Source organism: Cyphomyrmex costatus, unplaced genomic scaffold (genome assembly GCF_001594065.2).
Source record: "Cyphomyrmex costatus isolate MS0001 unplaced genomic scaffold, Ccosl1.0 scaffold932, whole genome shotgun sequence".
In the NCBI taxonomy this organism is placed as follows: domain Eukaryota; kingdom Metazoa; phylum Arthropoda; class Insecta; order Hymenoptera; family Formicidae; genus Cyphomyrmex; species Cyphomyrmex costatus.
The window spans coordinates 67,349-87,976 of record NW_017280520.1 but is presented as its reverse complement, the minus strand read 5'-3'; the positions used below and the strand labels follow the sequence as shown (position 1 = coordinate 87,976).

The 20,628-nt window shown below is 34.0% G+C and overlaps 4 protein-coding genes across 4 annotated transcripts; 2 read left to right on the top strand and 2 right to left on the bottom strand.

The window, feature by feature from the left end:
• Window positions 1–881: 881 nt before the first annotated feature.
• On the top strand, window positions 882–13,606 carry LOC108781966 (sodium-coupled neutral amino acid transporter 9). The gene is made up of 10 exons (XM_018550103.1): window positions 882–1,710; window positions 4,967–5,120; window positions 5,455–5,591; window positions 11,793–11,950; window positions 12,032–12,196; window positions 12,274–12,330; window positions 12,418–12,594; window positions 12,711–12,913; window positions 12,994–13,098; window positions 13,196–13,606. Exons 1-10 carry the CDS (start codon window positions 1,541–1,543, stop codon window positions 13,604–13,606), a joined length of 1,737 nt encoding a protein of 578 aa, XP_018405605.1. The 5' UTR covers window positions 882–1,540.
• Window positions 13,607–14,133: 527 nt separating this feature from the next.
• LOC108781961 (protein FAM173B) lies at window positions 14,134–15,815 on the bottom strand. Its single transcript, XM_018550098.1, has 4 exons — window positions 15,722–15,815; window positions 15,465–15,637; window positions 14,543–14,731; window positions 14,134–14,295 (listed from the first exon to the last, which is right to left on the bottom strand). The coding sequence occupies exons 1-4, from the start codon at window positions 15,795–15,797 to the stop codon at window positions 14,152–14,154; spliced, it is 582 nt and encodes a 193-aa protein (XP_018405600.1). The 5' UTR covers window positions 15,798–15,815; the 3' UTR covers window positions 14,134–14,151.
• A 251-nt stretch (window positions 15,816–16,066) lies between these two features.
• On the top strand, window positions 16,067–18,574 carry Rpe (ribulose-phosphate 3-epimerase). The gene is made up of 5 exons (XM_018550097.1): window positions 16,067–16,146; window positions 16,225–16,521; window positions 17,468–17,575; window positions 17,641–17,862; window positions 18,427–18,574. Exons 2-5 carry the CDS (start codon window positions 16,285–16,287, stop codon window positions 18,556–18,558), a joined length of 699 nt encoding a protein of 232 aa, XP_018405599.1. The 5' UTR covers window positions 16,067–16,146; window positions 16,225–16,284; the 3' UTR covers window positions 18,559–18,574.
• Window positions 18,575–18,758: 184 nt separating this feature from the next.
• Window positions 18,759–19,948, bottom strand: LOC108781944 (putative methyltransferase C9orf114 homolog). The gene has a single exon (XM_018550073.1). The coding sequence runs from the start codon at window positions 19,872–19,874 to the stop codon at window positions 18,759–18,761; it is 1,116 nt and encodes a 371-aa protein (XP_018405575.1). The 5' UTR covers window positions 19,875–19,948.
• Window positions 19,949–20,628: the final 680 nt, after the last annotated feature.

Sequence of the window (20,628 nt, the reverse complement as noted above, 5' to 3'; positions counted from 1 at the left end):
ATATGTAGGTCGTTCTCAAGCTGGTTACTAAAATGTCAAAAAACCTTTTTTTTTTAGCATTACTCATGTTTGAGAATCCTACATAATTATTTTAATAATCCAACAAAATTATTTTCAAATCTGTAGACTCAGATCATCGTTATATATAAAAAAAGTAATGGCAATTCAATCCTTTGAGTTAAATAACATTTTTTTGTCGTTTTTAACTTCTATATGTGTATTCAAAATGTAAAGTAAATCTATCTATTTTTATAGTTATTTTTAAAGTAAACAACGTATACACACACATACATACATACATTAAGTGCACACTTAGTAAGTAATAACTTAGTAAGTAGTAAGTAATATCAAATTTGAATGGAATTTAATACATTTCCTTGAGTTAAATTGTTCATTGTTTCAATTAAGTTAACGACACATTGAACAATAATATTAGCGAGCTATAAAAAAATAACTCAAATTAGATACAATTTGACACTACAAATTTAACAGTGATAAATTTATGGAGATGCCTCAAAATTGTTTCAACAAAATTATTTTTTTCCATATGTGAGTGTCGAATGGAATACAGGGCGAGAAAGACGCAGGAGTCTCCCTTCTGCCAGTCACGGGTGGATCCTGGAGCCGCAAGAGCATCGGTACCAAGGGGAAGGCCAGGAGAAAGAGAGAATCGGCGAAAGTTATGTGATCGTCACGACCGATCGGGTCGGTCAGCGGTTTTAGTCGCGCTCGTTCGACGGACGCGCGCGCGGCATGTTCGTTGAAAAACGCGACTGGAGGGAGGCATGCTAAGTCAAGGATACCGCTGATACAAAGTCCGAGAGTTTATAAAACGGGGACGTACCTACTCCAAAACCCAGTTTTCCAGACGAGAGGGCGCGCGATCGGTAGCCGCTTCCCACGGGAGCAAAGTGTCCCTCTCGATCCCCCGGATCTTGCCGTCCAGTCTACATCACGGAGACCAAATCGTGATCGATCGTGTTAGAGAGAGAGAGAGAGAGAGAGAGAGAGAGAGAGAGAAAAAAAAAGAAGATAGTGAGTTCAAAATTTTTCAGTTTCACGACGATCGTGGATGGCTGATACTGGATTATCTGCCGCTAAAATTCCCCATGCACGATAACTTTTCGCGCGATCCCGACTATTAATCAGTTAATTTGGACCAAAAAACGACAACATTTGTCGTTCTGCAGTAAATGTCGTAAGGAGCCAGTTTTATTGAATCCGTTATCTGGTGCTCGCACCTCGTGGGGTGATACGCATTCGGCGTTTAATAGTTTTGTGTTTAAAAAGAGAAGAAAGAAAAAAAGACGATGACGCGAGAAGAGATCTCATCATCAAGCATGATTATATATAGTTCAACGCGATGTAGAATGCTCGTCGTTTAGTTCGTGTTTCCTAGTGCATCTTTGCATGCTCCGCTCGATATTCGCCACTCTGGGCAACTACTGCATTCGAGGAAGCGCCGAAGTGTTGAAAAGACGCACGGAAAAAGACGCACTTCCTTGTATTAAATCATTTTTTTGTCAACTTCAGAGACATTATGTATAAGATCCGTGTTTACCCAGGCAGCGACTCCTCGCTGACGCGAGACAGCGGATCCGAGAGCACGCCGTTACTCTCCTCGGAATCTCGCACGAGTCCGGAACCGGTGATATTCGACGATTCGGAAACAAGCGACTTAGATCCAAGCCCGGCCGGCTGCTCTTTGATGTAAGATGTGCATGACATTGTATTTTCCATATATTATATATAATAATTAATAATGTACATACATGAAAAAAATAAATATATTGTATTAATCAATAACACAGTCTAATTGAAAATAATCTTATTTATTCAATAACAGAGTATTAATGAAATAAATAATATTTTATTAACTTTTTTTGACCCCACGTGTGTTGTACATTATAATGTACATCAAATTTGGAAACATTTGTTGAAATTATTTAATTTCATCGATGTCACCTGAGTCTGACGTCGACACATATGTATATGTTGAAGTAAATCAAAATTTTGAAAAATATTAACAAATACTAAAATCTTTTTAAGACCGTATAATTGATAAACAAACAAGAAGAAGGAAACCAATAACGGTTAAAGCCACTAACGGTCAAAGCTGGATCACAAATGCTTTATTAAAATTATGCGTGAATTTTATATAGGGTAAACCCGGTATATACGCCGCACCTATCGAAAACTTAATTTATCAATTATTATTTACTATGTTTAAAGTAAATTAATTATATAAATAGAATCTTTGTATCATCTACTACTATAAAAAAAATATTAGAAATCTAAAATAATTTATTTTCCATATTAAAAAGTAACTTTTTCAAACCCCTGCATTTTTGCCATTTATCCCATAGGGGGGGGATAATATGGCCACTCATATATAATTCATAAGAAAATCACAAATAATCTATAAATAAGATGTAAAATGACGACGTAACTTGCATTGTTTATTAATATATGACAATTTTTATTGTTCAGAATGAAAAATGGAATACAAATAGGACTTAACACAATTTTTTAAAATAGCTTCAAATCTTTGAAAATAATCTTTAAACGTTTAAGATTTATCAACATTTATGCATTAATGCAATGTATAATTGTTAGAATTAACAAAAACTTCTTAAATAGAGCGTCTGTGCTGCGGCACAGCATCCCGCTCGCTAAAAATGCCGTATGTCCCAAATAGATGGGATATATATGACAACTAATTAAACAAACAATACAGGAGCAAAGCACTTGTATTTTGCTATACAACATGCTTTACTATTCCTCTACACATATGTATTGCAAAATAACCACTAAGTCTTTTACACGCTCTATAATAATCATTTTATGTAGATTATAAATTATGATGGCACTATTTATTACAGTAAAAAATCGATTTAACTCGCAATAATTTCATTAATATTAATAGTAAAGAACTGAAATCATAACATAATACTAATATACCATAAAGGCATGTAACAAAGTAATTGACGGAAACTTATCCCCACTCCTTCTATTTTTTCTGACTTCTGCGGCGTATTTGCTGACGCTGCGTATATACCGGGTTTACCCTACTGCGTATGTAGTCCCCTTAATCGCGTGCCGAAAATTTTTTCAGTCTTACTACGCGACACTAAACAACTCTACCGCAGTAATATCACTTTTAGTTAAATTGACAAGCAATCTAATAATTTTTGATGCTTATAGCATCTTATTGGATCTTAATAATATGTTGAAAGACATTAAAATTTAACGATGTAACGTTAAAGTAACGATAAATTAAAATCTGTGAAAAATATAAGATTGCGAAGAATATCACAAGTTGGCGTTACGTCCTGGTTTCCACTACTGGACTCATCAGTAAGGCATTGTAATGGAAATTTACCTTAGACGCCTGTTTAAGTTATTAAATCGAGATTCTATATATATACAGATATACGCGTATCTCAGCACTTGCGAGAAATTTTGCGAATATCGATAGATGTTAAAATTACGTCAGCCTGAAAAAAAACGTTATTACTACTTTAGATAATTATTGCGAAGAATATTACTACGTCAATCCGCCATCAGAGGTCTTTCAATGTTCGCAAAATTTCTCGCAATTGCTGAGATACGCGTATATCTGTATATATAGAATCTCGATTTAATAACTTAAACAGGCGTCTAAGATAAATTTCCATTACAATGCCTTACTGATGAGTCCAGTAGTGGAAACCGGGACGAAACGCCAACTTGTGATATTCTTCGCAATCTTATATTTTTCACAGATTTTAATTTATCATTACTTTGACGTTACATCGTTACATTTTAATATAGGTATGTCTTTCAACATATTTTAAGATCCAATAAGATGCTATAAGCATCAAAAATTGTTAGATTGCTTGTCAGTTTAACTAAAAGTGATATTACTGCGGTAGTTGTTTAGTGTTGCGTTGTAAGTCTGAAAACATTTTCGGCACGTGATTAAGGGGACTACATACGCAGTATATAAAATTCACGCATAATTTTAATAAGCATTTGTGATCCAGCTTTGACCGTTAGTGGCTTTAACCGTTATTGGTTTCCTTCTTCTTGTTTGAAAAATATTATTTAGTGAATTATGAATTACTTATTAAAGTGCGCATAAATTGAAACAAATCTTTTTAACACGGTTCCAATAAAAACGGGTCTGAAGGGGTTAAAACAAGAGTATGGCATATTTATTTCATTAATATTATATTATATTGAATTAAGGATTATTTTCTATTAGATTGTTGCTAGCTGTGTGTATTGTTAACCTTTAGAGCCAGCATTTTTGTCTTGAAATTTTGAATTTTTTAAATGTAAAATTCATGTATATATTGAATGTTTATGTCACGAGGAGTTGATGAGTTTTTCGCTGGTCACTATAGTGGCCAGTCCGGTCCGCAACGGGACGGCCAATGTGGAAAATTTTCATTTTTTATTTTTAGTATTTCTAAGTGCTTTTGACATCGCAGAATACGTTTCTGAAATCAGATTATCGAAATTTTATGTAGAAATAGTGTTATTTATCTAGATAAGTCTAGACAAGAATCTAGATAAGTCGAATTGAATAACATGAGTAACATGAGACATTTACGTACATATGAAACTTTTCTTTAGTGAGTAAATAAAATCAGTATGCCTCTTAGTGGCGAAAAATGGGATTACTATCGAATTCTTTTGGCAACACATTCTCACTTATATGAAATAATAGCTGAATATTTAATGGACTGCGGTGATGCAAGTTAAACAGACTTCTGTTACTGGCCACTATAATGGCCAGTCCGGCCCTCTAAAGGTTAATATATCATTTTTTACGTGTACATAAATTAAAAGCATATGTAATTATAGATTCAATATTAATAATAGATATAATAATATAGATATAAGTGACATGTATCATATTTATATTATTTACAAAGGATTTATAATTATATAAATATGTATCTTCTGTTGACTTATCTAGATATGGGAGCATAGACTCCACTTACAACACGATTTTAGCTACACCAAAGAGACCAATTCCTTCAACAAAAAATAGTGAATTATTTATTTCCGCAATGGCGAATTCACCTTGCACAGTAAGCGAAAACAATTACGAGCCGCGCAATGTAGACTTGGTAAGAACAACATAACTGTTTGTGTATTTTTTTCTCCAAATAATCTGGATTGCGAAAACCAGCTTTAAAAAAAATGTTTAAAATTTAGCAATGTTTAAGTGATAAGCGTTAAAAACTAATTATGGTAATTTTACGTCTTTTTATTCAATTTAACATTGCGTTTGTTTTTAATTTAATTTTTATCGTGTACTCATAAAAATATATTGAGATAAATTAAATTTTTATATATATATATATCTATATAAATAAATTAATTTTTCTCCTCCACCTTCTTTATTTCTAAAAAAAAATAATAAATCTTTCTATCATTTTTCGGTAATTTTTTTATTGTCAGACACTGACAAACGAAAGTTCCAACGCAAAGAAAGCGCATGAGATAGACTTTATACCTGGATCTCTGCAATTTCAACCCGATATCGTACAGGCTTCTTGCAAGGATCTTAAGCCAAAGCAAAGTTCACTGGTCACTATGTAAGTATCTTAAAATAAAATTTTGTGAATAAGAAAAGTTTAATAAGAATGCAAGAAATCTATGAATAGGAAAATAGAAATATGTAGTGAGATACACGTAAAATTTTTCGAACTACGTTTATACGGGATACGCGCTCTTAATGGACGGCCCCCTTAAAATCAATGAGTCACACCGATCGATACTCTTTCCTAGGTTTGCCCTAAATACGCTTGCATAAGTCAAGTCATTTTTGATCAAACTTTAATTCACAGTTCTCAATCTCCAGTGTAGAAAACAGAAATAGACTCATGTAATACAAAAAAATGTTTTACGAAAATCGAGAGATAATTAAATTTATGTATATCATTTGTATATTTCCCTCCTCCTCAAAGATTAAAATACCAGAATTTATCGAATTTTGAACTTGTGTCGGTGAGAATACTTTCGTAACATTAATTCGTTAACATAAAGAGCACCTCTTAACTACAATATATATAGATTATGTAGATGTAGAATATTATTTTAGTATTTCTATACAATAATCAGAGATATACTGAATATCTGGCAATTATTCGATATCCAGTAAATTCGGCGGGATAGTCAAATGAATTTTTTTAAACAAAGTTTACAAATGTAACGAGTAAATAATATATATATATATATATATCTTTTATGTTAATAACTTTTAATATAATTTTAAATAAATAACTTACATTGCGTAGATATACTAATAAATATAATAATAATAATAATATTGATGCATAAAGACAAGATATACCAGGAATACAAACGCAATAAAGAAAGACACGCATTCAATAGATGAGAGACATTAGCAGTAATGTTGTCTAAAAACCTAAATCCAAAGCAGAAATAAAAATAAAGTAAAAATAAAATAAGATAAGAAGAATGAAAGAAAGAAATATGAAGTTGGTAAACGAAACAGATAAACGAAACAAGAAGCAGATTATAAATACAAATTCAATAATTGACATGCGGATAAACAACATAAGAAATAAAATACAGTAATGATAACAATTGTACTAAAAATTATGACAATTTGTACTAATAAGTATTTAGTCAGGTTTTGTGCGTTTATAAGTCACACACTAAAATAATTACATTTTTTGTATCACATGAGATCAAGATACTTCATATGTGGCCAATTTAAATATGTATGTTTATGTATTACTGTTTCGATTACTATTTAACATGTGTACATAACGTAACATAATTTAAAAAATTTAAATCAAAATCATTTGTTGAGTTTATTATTTGCTATAAATTTTCTGCTACATATTTTATATTTTCAGAAGAAACATACAATATTTCTGTGTTATATTATCTGAGTTTATTTATTTTCTACATTAGAGATTAAGAACTGTGAATTGGAGATTAGAATTCAACCAATTATAGACCATTTTAATTTTATAAATATCCGTTTTATTCTAATTAATTAAATTCTAATCTCCAATTCGTAATCTTCTTTCTTCATTATAAAAAATAGTTGTATTCACTTTTTTAATCACTTCGTGTAGTTGTTAAGTAAAATCCAGTTGTTTGACAAATTCACTGTTCAGCGAATTCCTAATAATAATGATAATAATACAACTTTCCAAAAAAAAAAAAAATTTCGATATTACTAATTATTTTTTAATTATTCCATCGGCTCAGTAAAACATTTAATAATTTAACATCCAATGCATGTCATTATGACTTTTCCAACAGCAAGTTGCTTATTCATCCTTCCTTTACGATCGAAAAGAAAGAAAAAATATTTCGCGTGGAATGTTGCGTCAAACCGGCGATTCGAGAAGTCACTTCCTCGCCCATGTCGGCCATAGCTGATTCTCCAGCGGATGCTGCAAAATGAGAATAGAGTGGGGGGAGGGGGATGTAAAGAAGTAAAAAAAAAAATAGAAATCGATGGTGACGCGCTTATCAATGCCGGTAAAATACACTGTTTATCGTGCATCGTTTTAACGTGGCTTGGTTTGTTTTTGTTTTTTGCTCGACCACGTTCTGTGATCGGTATACGTATAGGGTAAATCTCTCGAGATGTGGTCATTTATTTATCTTACGCAGATGGCTGATGGCAACCGGATCGAAACTTGCATCAGCGCATCTTGAATTGATTCTTTCTTCATCGCATCAAACCGATACGGCGGTGCGCGACGTTAGGGGCGAAATCGACAACACTATTATTTCAGAGGACGCTATCATGGCGCGCAATAATCTTGCGTTGCGCGTCAAAAAAAGCGCCGTCAAGATAAAATGATATTAATACATGGCAATTCATAGTTGTAAACGCGCGATAATTAATCCGCACGATTAGATCTGTTGTTTACAATTTTTTGCACTTACGTTCGCTTCCGCCAATGTGAGATTAATTTCTAATGTTAGCACAACTTCCTCTTTATCTTCTTTTAATTCTAAGAATCAGGACCGATTCCATCAATGTAAAATTAACTTTAATCTCGGTTTGACATATTTTTTTTATCTTCTAATTCGAATTAGAAGAAGATGGAGTAAATCAATTCAAGATAAAAATGAATCTACATTGATAGAAACAAACCTAATGTTTCCAGTAAACAAAAACAGATTGAAAAAGGCTCACTTCTACATTTGCAAATGCACATCTCTGAAAATCTGAATCCATTTCAATCGCCCAGATTTCAATGTCCAATTTCTCTTGGTTCATTTATTGGAATTGCATGAGATATATTTACTATGCCTTTCAATAAAAAATAAATTAAATTTTAAAAGTGAATTGTGAATACTGGCTCAATCAAAAATTCTAGGTAGGAAGTGCAGTTTTTTTAATGCAATTCAATCCAAAAAAATTTTTGCATTTAAAATACGCATTCGAATGGATTAAGCATTTCAGTTCATTGTAATCCATTCTTGTTTACTGGACTTAGAGTTAGAAAATGATAAAAAGTTAATTGAGAACAGAGAGATTATAAAGTTAAACTTACATTCCATCAGACCTTAGAATCTTTCTCTCTTTTCACTGTCTATACATATATATCTCTCATTTTAAATGCAAACACTTTTGAGAATTTCAAAAGCAACGTGAACGAATTTATTCACAATTAGCGCTATCGCGCAAAAACAATAGATCTGAAAAATAAACGTGACCCTCAACGCGCAGGTTTTTCCCCTCCACTGTCCCGGCTGCCTTTGTCCTCGGAGGAGAAATAGCGCGAAAAAGGCTATCTCCCTCCGCGATGAAAATCAAGAGAGAAATCATCTCCGTCTCTTCTTTTTATAGCCGGCGATATAAGGGGGGGGGGGAGGTCGATCAATGTCGCAACTGTTTTCTCTCGCCAATTATCAGTTAACATAAACAAATCAATGACACTTATAACGTCTCTCGCGAAATCAACGGGTCAATCAACGTCTTCAATCGAATCCACGCGCGAGAGAGGCAAGACGTCCGATACTCTTAACAAAGTATACGGGGGTCATGTCTCTACATGTGACTGGTATAACCTAAATACACGGATCGTCTGTGATGGGTTGAACGCCGACCGACCGACGTGTGAGAGGGCTTCTTTTTAACGAGCAAGTATATATACATTCGAAGATGCTGTTTAGAATAAAGACTTACCGTTGTAGCCGCCACGGTCTCGCAGACTTCACCGTAGATGGAATCGTGGTGCATCGCGCGTCCTAACCGTCGGCAACACACGCGCGACCATAACGGCTACGATTCGCGGAGTTGATGACCCGCTTCCTTCCCGTTCCCGCGTCTGGAAAACGAGCGGACGAGCGACACGAGGGACGACCGAGTCGTTCCGTTCTCGAGATTCGCCCGGTCCTTTCCTTTACCGACGCCGAGGACGCCCGGCCGTCGGCCGCTCGTTTCCGAGACGCGGGAACGAAGGTATACGCTCCGCGTCGCGCTGCTCCGCGCGACGATGTCCGGTAAACGGAGCGTCTAGAGCGCAGCGCGACGCGACGGGACGCCCCGAAGGGGTTACCGCTCTGTCTGTTGCCCGGGCAACAGACGACCGCCCCGAGAAGGTGAATGCCCTTAGCCGGCAATCCACAGCCGGCGCCGCCGCCGCCGCCGCTACTGCCGGGCGCGCGCACCGCAGCTGCACTCCTGGCGAGGCGAGGTGGCGAGCACCGCGAAATACCGTAGGATGCAATAACAGAGGATTTTCTCTCTCTCTCTCTCTCTCTCTCTCTCTCTCTTTCTCTCTCTCTTCGGCGCCTATTCGTACGAAGCTAATTCTCTGATTTTTGCAATGAGATTATGATAAGCGCGCAATGAGATTAGGGAATTGATCGTGTGTCTCTTAAACCGAGTTATTAATCAGTGAAATATGTGTATATGTATTATAAATACTACAAATATTGATTAAGTACACATACCATATACGTTTGCACGTATCGCCGAAAATAAATAATTCAAGGAAAGTCATCGCAGACAGTATCCGTATCAATTAAGTGTACAATGTACTTTATCTTTTTCTAATTTCAAAAATAAAAGGATCAAGCGAATAAATTATCATAAAAATGATAGTGGTGAAAAACATTAAATATTTTATCAGTATAAAGAACACAATTATCGAGAAGTCAAAAAATTTCAGAAGAAATATATGTACCTATTAGTTTAAAAATTCTAAAAAATAGAAACAGTCAATAATGATTACTTGATGTTTTGATATTAAATCAATATAGTATGTAGAGAGAAAAAGACTGAAATTTTCTTTTTAAAATGTTGCTAGTAGAGATAGTTTTCCTCGTAGAATATCATACGCGATTTATGATTTTATATTATATTTGTCTTACAATAAAATTCAAACTCATCCAATGGATAAACAGAACAATTAAAAGAAGAGAAATGGATGTTTTTCAAAAGTTACGTAAATCAAAACTATATATAATGCTCTATAGTATAAATTTCATAATATAAAATCGTTGACGATATATGTGTATATATATATATATTTTTTTTTAAATTATATAAAATATTTCTAATTAATTTTCTTTCTTTTATTTGTTCTTTTTTTTATTTTTTTTTTTATTCTTTTTTTCATAATGTAATATTTTTCCTAAAAGGATAAACAGAAGAAGAAGAAACGATCAATTGAAGAGTAATATATAATAAGATTAGAAATTTGAAAAAATGAGACAAGTAAACAATTGGTATTTGTCGTCGTTGTCCAGTAAACAATTGATATTTGTCGTCATTTCGACGTCAAAATGATATCTTTAATGTTTGTTCGACTTTCGATACGTCTGCATGTTCTGTATGAAAAAATGGAGGCGCCTAACGATAAAATTAGATTTAGGCCCTCGTATGATAAATAAATAAAAAAATTTTAGAACGGAGATAAATAATTAAAATTAGAACGAAGAAAAACATAATTAATGGTTTATGAAATCGAGTGTTGATTGCGCCAAGTCTGAAAATGCGTCTTGGTCGAAAATATTCCGAAATCACGTGGTTATCTCGCGGTCGCAAAAAAAGGCGCACGATTTTATAAAGTGGCCTTCACAATGTCGAAATCAAGTTCAGCAGTAGGATAAAGATACACGCATTATTGCCCTTGATCCATATACCGCGGTCTGTACGCTGCATACGCTTATGATACGACTATGGGATTTATATTAGATAAAGAGGAAATATAATAATGGGCATTCTAATACGCAACTGGACTTGTGAACAAAACCGACAGGGATATCTTTTTATGAGCACGATGTACGAAGTGTCGATTATCGGAGAAATGTTTGCGTGACATGAACGTAACGTAATATGCTCATTATTTAAGAGCAATTGTTGAATGTTGATAAGTGTATCTCGTACACTTATATATATATATATATATAATATATGTATATAGAATATTCGAGCTAATTCGCATTTTTATTATATAAAACGACTATTGAGAAATTGTTCGACGCGATCTCAATCGCTAATTTGTTTCTCTGTTCGCAAACGTGAAAATTAAAATAACTACGAAAGATATTTAACATATAATTATATGTATATGTTATATACATGTATAGAATATATATGATTATATATATATATATATTATCTATGTGAAATTTATAACATTATCTTTCATAACTCTTATCTTCGAATAAAGATTATAATGAAACAAATTTACACATTCTGTGAAATTATCACGTATTATTATGAAAATTACATATATTATAAAAATATATATGTAATATTGCAAACTTATTTAATTTTTATGTTTTAGATTTTCAATTTGGAATACGATATTGGGATCGTCGTTACTGACGATGCCATGGGGAATTACGATGGCCGGATTCTTTCCTGCAGTTATCCTCAACTTGCTGATGAGCGGTTTATGCTTATACACCGCTTATCGTCTCGTAGTTGCACATGCATATCATGGTAAAAGACTCTTCTATCATAAAATTGTAATTATTATAACGTGTGATGTAACTATAATAATAATATACTGTGATTAATTAGGTGGTGGATCAGATATAGAAGTTTTAGACTTGTGCCGGATATATCTCGGCAAATGGGCAGAACATATTGCTAGAATCTTTAGTATTGCCGTATTGCTGGGCGCAACTATAGCTTACTGGATATTAATGGCCAATTTCCTCTATAATAGTGTCAATTTTATTTACGGTAAATATTCTCATTCTAAACATAAATAAGATACGTGTCCTCGTGAACTATCTGGGAAAACAATATTCATATTGCAGATAGCATAGCTGGCGGGTCAACACATCCTGTGTCTGAGAACATTTCATACAAAGAAGGTATATATATATATATATATATATAGATGAAACAAAGTTTTAATTTATTCTTCGAGACCGAAGTAATTTTATTGCTTCGATTTATAGTTTTGTGCCCGAAAGAGTTCCAGGATAATAATACCATTGTAACTTATGAGAAAACGTATGATATGCTGGGACCAGCATGGGACTTACGAAACACAGTGCCTATGTTTTTGGCCTTACTAATATTTCCTCTTTTGAATTTTAACAGTACGACATTTTTTACAAAGTTTAATTCTCTCGGTAAGTATGTAAATGGTATATTAAATATATATATGCTTTTAATATCTTATCATATATACAATTCTGATAAAAAATCTGCTATTACGAGATATAAGCTTTTAATATATATCTTACAGGAACAGTGTCAGTTATGTATTTGATTATCTTCGTTGTGATAAAATCAGCGTCATGGGGCATCAACATGGACCAAGTCGAATGGGCAACAAGTTGGGTAATACGGCCCACGTTTCCCGCACTTACCGGATTGTTAGCCATGTCATTCTTCATCCACAATATTGTAATCAACATAATGCAAAATAATCGCAATCAAGAAAAGAATGTTAGTTACTGTAAATTGCATTTTTTTTTCTTGTATATCGTTCCCTTGCAAAGAGTAAATAGAAACGATTTTATTTTTAGGGAAGGGATTTAACCATAGCATATCTCCTCGTTACATTAACTTATATCATCGTTGGAGTAACGTTTTTTATGTGTTTCCCACTGCCCAAGTCGTGTATAGAAGATGTAAGTACGCACAATATCTTTCTATTCAAACGATAAAATATTTAATATGATATAAAAAAAATTTGTGTTTTCTAAACTAGATCTTATTTTATTGTAGAACCTACTAAATAATTTTCAAAAGTGGGATGGCCTTACGATAGGTGCTCGTATAGTGCTACTTTTTCAATTAATAACTGTCTATCCTTTGCTCGCGTATGTGTTACGTATTCAGTTGCTCTCATGGTTATGGAAAAAAGCATCTAACAGAGGCTTAGTGCTCTTCATTAATCTCATATTGGTTTCTATATGTATCATTTTCGCAACGTTTGTACCTTACATCGGCACTATTGTCAGATATACTGGCGCTCTAAGTGGACTTATCTACGTTTTTACTTTCCCGAATTTATTGCATTTATCCATTTTGAAGAGAGAAGGAAAGTTAGGTGTATGTTCGATATTATTCCATTTAGCTATACCTGTTATCGGACTTTTAAATCTCATTGCTCAGTTCTTTATTACAGATCATTAATCGTAATTAAAATCTTATAGACTGTGTATATGCGATTGTATTTATAATACTTAATATGTATTTATGTATCTATAATAATACTTACTATTAATTATTTATAAATGCCATTGCGTACATCATTATGCATTTTGAAAGAATCCTCTATAGTGTTCAAAAATTATATTTAAAAAAGTAGATTTAAATATAAAAGGTAAAAAAACGTTAGGTGTAAAATGCATGTTAGGTGTAAATTGCATTGAATAGTCTGTTATAAGAAATTTTTATGAGTTGAAAAGTGTATTAAAATTTAAGATCGCATGATAGAGATTACATAAATAGGTCAACTATTTTGTAAATGTAATAAACATCATTTATTTAATTATTCGTGGCACATTAATCTAGGAATAATACAGATTTATTTTCTTACTGTAAATACAAAGATCGTTAATGTTATACGTTTTTTGTACTTCAATAAACACACAATAATATTAAATGCACAACATTTATTTTCTATATATATAATTTAATTAATCTAAATAGATGTCCTTGTTACCTCAAATTCAGCTCTAGGATATCTTGTAAATCCAAACGGTGTCAACTCCATGTCCAATCGTCATAACAGGATGCGTATTAGGAAGAGAAAATCTACATGCGATTACGAGGCAATCTTTTCGCAATTCGTTATTAAACTTTTTTTCGATATCTTCCATCTGTAAAAGATGATTTCTTGATACATTTTGTTTTTTTGTCAAGAGTCAGGATGAATATTAAGATAGCAGCACACAAAGCTTGTTTTCCTGCTGAATTGCTAGCTAGATTAGAATCTTGCCACAGTATTGACTGTGATGCTGACAATGTCAATATCGCATCCAATCCAATGGCAAGAATCTAATCCAGCTAGCAATCCAACAGGAAAATAAGCATGGTGTGCCGCTGGCTTTACGCAGAAAAACGTACCATTTGATCTACGCCAAATATAACGACGTTATCATATTTTCCTAAGTGATGTTTCCATAAATCCTGTTTGTGAAACGCAGTAACCTTCGACAGACCGTTAATCACTGCTTGAAGCCTCGAATACCATACTAGCCAGGTATTTAATTCGATACCGTGGGCTTTAAAGCCACGCTTTGCCGCTGCGAGGACCTATTTATAAATTATTTCGTTTGTTGCAATCGTTGGAAGAGTGAAAAGTTATCCCTGTTTTGTATTTTACAGCATACATTTCTTGCGTATAGGATTATCAATCGCATTAAATGTTACGCATTATCAGTAATTATTAATCTATAATTACATTTTAAATTATTATTAATAAAATTATAATTTTTAAAAGTATACAGATAGGCTGCTTTTCTTTTAGGAGACTTCGTATACTTTTCAGCAAGGGGCACAGATGATGCAATGTAACACAGAGAATTATTACATCCTTATTGTTTGTCAATATTAAACAAAGCTGAAATGATCACTGTAGATGTACAGCTGAATTAGTGGTAATATACTTTTAGAACTTAAAGTGAATCAGATACATATTTGGTATTTGGCAATAACAAGAAAGAAGGTGTTCTAATTCATATAGGAATCAAAAACATATTTCCGTCTCTTTCTGGAAAGTACTCAGTGTATTGTTTGTGTGTCTCTTGCTGAAAAGCACTCAAAGTATTCTGAAAGAAAAGTTGATATAAACATTTTGTTTTCCTTGACATTTAATGAATAGCGAAGATAAAATGACAATTATGTCTATTAAAAAAAGAATAGCCTCTTAATATATTATTATATAGATACTCTTTGTTTGTGATTCGGTAACTCGCGTGATTCGCGATTATCAGGATGCGGTAGCGTCTCCTGTCAAGTATATTTTTGAAGTTTAGTTTATACTTACAATACGTCCGTCGCCGCTGCCGAGATCGATCAAGGAGCCGGAACGATCGTTTAACGCTCGAATAACATTTTTTATTTGTTGACGCGTGGCTGGCACGTACGGCAAACATATCTTGCGAAACGCAGGGCTGACAAATGGATAACACACGACGCTAATCGCCGTCGCAATCCCGCCTGGCGGCACAGAAAGAGACCAGCTTATTAAAATCAGCGCAACTGATTAATTTTAATTCAATAATAAAAACAATATTAACAAACCTGTAGCTGCAATAAAAAATAAGCCGATCTTCGACGGTTTTCGTATCTTGATAGGAACTTCCATATCGATAGACATGTCCTGTCAATGTGACTTGTTTACATTGTAAGAAATAAACTAATCTTCGACGGGCTGTGTAGCTTCGCGGCAAGGCGGTGGCTTGCTAACACGAACTACTACGAGGCCTCGATTGGAACAGCTCTTACAAAAGTCATTTTATGACTGAATTTTATGTACCAGACACACTCACATACAGTTGTTTGTTAATTTCATCCTTATTTGGTTTCGTGGGTTTCCAGCTTCCACGTGCTAGCAGAAATCAAGACTAACCTAATCTAAATCAGGCTGGCTATGTTGAGGCGTAAGCAATATAGGTTATCATCAGATAGCAGACACAAGTCTTGTTTACGGCTCGTTTACGTAATAGGTACGTATATCATGAATACTTTTTATTCCAATTTATCTGTGTGTAGAACAACGCACGTGTTTACGTATATTTTTTTAGGAACAGCTTCGTGAGACATTCTCACTCATTCTCACTGCATATTAATACATTCCAGACGGCATGGCAAAGAATTTGAGTGCAAAAATCGGCCCATCGATTTTAAACAGCAACCTGGCGCAAATTTACGAAGAATCGCAAAAGCTATTAGACAATGGCGCTGATTTCTTGCACCTAGACGTGATGGACGGTCACTTTGTTCCAAATCTAACGTTCGGTCATCCGATCGTCAAGTGTCTTCGTAGTAAAATAAAAGACGCTTTCTTGGAGACACATATGATGGTGTCCAAACCAGAACAGGTAGATATATGTTAGTCGCAAATTAAACGAAATTATTATCCAGAAACATTTTAAATTTTATAAATCAAGGGTCGTATTTAGAACGCGTTTTTATCTGTAAAAGTGCGCTTTTTCTCTGAAATTCTGTAGTATGGGTGACATAAACTACAGCATATAATGCGCTGTTATAAACGCGTTTTGAATACAGGCCTAATAATTTATTATAAAATGAGGTAACTTATAGATCAATAATTAAGAATTGTAGGGCTTGTAACTTCTCAAATAGCAACGTGTCTGTCTTGTTGCTAGGATGCTTGTTATGTATTGCTAATGTCTTGCTAGCAGAATTGCAGCAACTGAGTCCTCATTTGTTGGCAACTTGATGCCTTCACGATATGACAACTTTGAGTAGAATTGCTAGTAATTTGACTTTAAAATCATCATCAAAATTTGTACTATTGTAATAGCATTGTGTTGCTATAATAATATGCAGCATTACACAATGCTAGCTGTTACCGGCAATGCAAGGTAACATGCATTGCAGCTATCTTGCTGTTAAATTGCTGGCAATACATATACATATTATTGCTTGCATGTGTTACAATCAATGTGTTGATATATTTGAAATCTTTGAAGAAATCTATGGTAATTTATCTAGATTATAGATTTGTGTAATTTTATTGATTGTGAGAAACGTTTTGCTATCTGGGAAGCTGTCAAAAATATGTAAATAAGCATTCCAGTCATAAGTGGTTGCAAGTCTAATGAGTTACAAGCCTTACAATTCTGTTTAGAATTTACCCTAAAAATTTGGTCAAAATTTTTAAAAACAGTCAATGTCCAAAATCAGAACATAAAATGTCTCAAAATATCATATTTTTGAAACATGTTAAGATTTTGACATGCGTGCTGTATTGTTAAAATTTAGGCCAAAATAAAAACTCTTATTTTATTGAAATAATTACAGTGGATCGAACCCATGGCCGACGCTGGTGTAGATCAGTATACATTTCATGTGGAGCCAGTAGAGGATGTTCCTTTAGTTTGCAGAAAAGTGAGGGAAGCAGGAATGAAGGTTAGTACTGTGTTTACAAAAATTAATATTACTACATTTAATTAACGGAATCAATTTAAAAACAGGTTGGTGTGGCACTCAAGCCAGGAACACCTGTAGATGTGGTGACAGATTATGCGGATTTAGCAGACATGATTTTAGTGATGACTGTAGAACCTGGTTTTGGTGGACAGAAATTTATGGAATCAATGTTAAAGAAAGTGACATGGTTAAGAGAAAACTATCCTGAACTAGATGTCGAAGTTGACGGTGGAGTTGGATTAACTACAATTGAAGCTTGTGCAAAGGTATGTTGTCAAGGATTACATAACTTGTTAAAGATTACTGCAATGTGTAACTAATTCAATCAAGCGTTGGCATGCAAAATTATAATACTAAACTCAGTCATTCATACTCTACACTAGATTAATATACATTAAAAAGGCTGTTATACACATAAAGTGTCTAAATGCAATGGCATAATATAATTAATCTTGATAAAACTTGATTCTATTAATTAAACGTAATAATATTAACAAATATTAATTTTTGTAAACAGTACCAACCTTTATTCCTACTTCCTTCATTTTCCTACAAACTAAAAGAACATCCTGTACTAGCTCCATGTGAAATGTTGAGCTACACCAGCATTGGCCATGGGTTCAATTCAATGTAATTATTTCAATTACCATAAGATAATACATACATTTTCTGTTAAATAATGTAATATTATTTAATCATATAAAGTATTTATAAATTTTTACAGTTAACATTACTAACTTTATGTATAGCAGCTTTTAGTGTAATAATCTAATCATCTAATGTATTGTGATTGAATTCACTATAATTTTCATGTTAATATTACTTTTTAGGCTGGTGCTAATATGATTGTGTCTGGCACATCTGTCATAAATGCTATTGATCAAGCCAAAGTAATAACTACTCTTAGAGACACAGTAAATTGCTATTTGGAACACAGTCATTCAACAACTCATGGCAACTGAGGGTACTGTAAATATACAAAGCATTTCTGCAATAAATTTAATATTTTATATATTATATATATGTAAAAAAAATAGATATGTATGTATACAAAGATTTGTATTTTTGATAAAATGAAAATTGTGATAAAATTTAATATGAGTTTATATGTAGAACAGATGTATTTATTTTATTTGGCTATTTCTTATCATTTATGCAACTATTATATTTCTAGAATTTTTTTAGCTACTAATTTAGTTCTCAATTCAGCTAGAGTCAAGAGAATAGCTTCCTCTGTTCTAATTGTTCGTGATCCTTGCTGTGGGCACATATTTATATATTTATCAAACACTAGAGATGGATCGTCGACATTTAAATGTGGATCCACATCTATGGCAGCTTCTAATCCAGTAAGACCTCCAAATACTATGAGACAGTGGTGATACTCTAAACTCTTTGCTTTTATCTCGTCGATCGATGTTCCCTTGTCAGATGTTCCAATCGTCAAATCATATCCTCCTTTATACTGACAATTCGTCAGCACTTCTGTTAAGTTGTTCGCTAGTTTGACATTGTAGCCCCAATAGGTACCAGTCTCTGCACGTGGCACATTAGGCGGTACAATAATACCTTTTATTTTCTTCCGATTTGACTGATCTGCTGGTATTTTCACCGTCACTCTTAACCCAGCCATCAGTATTTTATCCACATGAATCTCATTTAACAATCCTACATTCACTTGAGAACCTCTGCCGGTTTTTATGGGCTTATTGGTAACTATACCTTCTCGATATAAGAATTCGTCTTCCCGTCTCAGATGATGTGGTGCATCCAATGGGTTTAGCACACCTGCGTACTGCAAGTCCTTGTGAATCGGAAAGAAGTACTTTCTCAAATATTGTGGACACTCGAGATACTGCAGTATCCTGGCTAATTGTAGACACCCAGGCCTGGCCTCACCCAGCACATCGTCCTTCTTCACCTTCCGCTTCTCATCCTCTGTGATCTCGCCCTTGTCGTCGAATACTACGATCTCGTCCACCTTGTAGATACATGCAGCACGCGCAATCTGTCCCGCCAAGTAGGTACGCAGCTCCGGGGATTGTGCATTGTCGAGGATCGACCCAGGTACCGCTATGCTGATGGTACAAATGTCCCTTCGTTCGTACTTTGCATTGCTTTCTTCTCTATACTCCTGTTCCTCATTCTCTGCCTCTTTTTCGAGTTCTGCCTTCTTTATTTTCTTTGCCAATTTTTCTTCCTTCCGCTGTTTACGAAGTTCCTTCCGCTTATGATTATACTCCTTCCAATTCTTTACTTCAGGTTTTGCGGCCGACATTATTTCTTCTCAGGATACCGTTTCAGGGACAGTTTACGACATCGCAACATCTGCGGCCTATGCCATGTGAGACATGGATCATGCTTCTGTGTGACTAGTGGTCACGCTAGGCCGCCGACTGATGGCGCTAGTTGCGATGTCATTGCGGCGATCGCCACCAGAGGTCCAACGGGACTCGCGCCAATTCTCACAAGTATTCGAAGACCAAAAAACACATGTATAGTCCCAGGATGTCCATTTTCAGATTTCTCTCTGATGGAATAAAACTGTCGTTATTAATTCGTTATTTTTAATCATAAAATACTTTGAATCTTTATTTCAATAATCTTGTCAGAGGTAAGTACGAGGTAAAACAGTAAAACGTAGTTGTTGAACAACGTGCGAAGAGACGCCGATCGAAGACCTTTCTTTTTCTGATTCTGTATATCGAATATTGCAATGATTGATTGTCGCAACGTTTCGATACTTCGAGAATCGCAGTGGCGCGCTTCGATAGACTTTGAATTGTGTCAGTCAGGAGTAGTCAGCAAACCCGCTCTACAATTGTCTAAAAGTGAATCTTGCGGGTAAAAGATCTTATAAAATAATCAATCGTTTGTTATAATGTATTAAATTGCATGCGACTAGATGTGACGTAAAAAGAAATAGTTTTATTCCGCTGAACAGATTCGATTAAGAAACCATCGGTGCACCAAGTTAAGTACTTTAGGACGTACTTAGGATACTAAGGATGTGTAACGTCTTCATCGAGCAA

Coding starts and splice junctions, on each gene's coding strand:
- LOC108781966 (XM_018550103.1), top strand. CDS start 1,541: ATGTATAAGATCCGTGTTTACCCAGGCAGCGACTCCTCGCTGACGCGA. Junction 12,914..12,993: donor ATCGCAATCAAGAAAAGAAT/GTTAGTTACTGT, acceptor TTTTATTTTTAG/GGAAGGGATTTAACCATAGC. Junction 13,099..13,195: donor CCAAGTCGTGTATAGAAGAT/GTAAGTACGCAC, acceptor ATTTTATTGTAG/AACCTACTAAATAATTTTCA.
- LOC108781944 (XM_018550073.1), bottom strand. CDS start 19,874: ATGTCGGCCGCAAAACCTGAAGTAAAGAATTGGAAGGAGTATAATCAT.
- LOC108781961 (XM_018550098.1), bottom strand. CDS start 15,797: ATGTCTATCGATATGGAAGTTCCTATCAAGATACGAAAACCGTCGAAG. Junction 14,732..15,464: donor GCAGCGGCGACGGACGTATT/GTAAGTATAAAC, acceptor ATTTATAAATAG/GTCCTCGCAGCGGCAAAGCG. Junction 14,296..14,542: donor TATTTGGCGTAGATCAAATG/GTACGTTTTTCT, acceptor CATCTTTTACAG/ATGGAAGATATCGAAAAAAA.
- Rpe (XM_018550097.1), top strand. CDS start 16,285: ATGGCAAAGAATTTGAGTGCAAAAATCGGCCCATCGATTTTAAACAGC. Junction 17,576..17,640: donor TGAGGGAAGCAGGAATGAAG/GTTAGTACTGTG, acceptor ATTTAAAAACAG/GTTGGTGTGGCACTCAAGCC. Junction 17,863..18,426: donor CAATTGAAGCTTGTGCAAAG/GTATGTTGTCAA, acceptor ATTACTTTTTAG/GCTGGTGCTAATATGATTGT.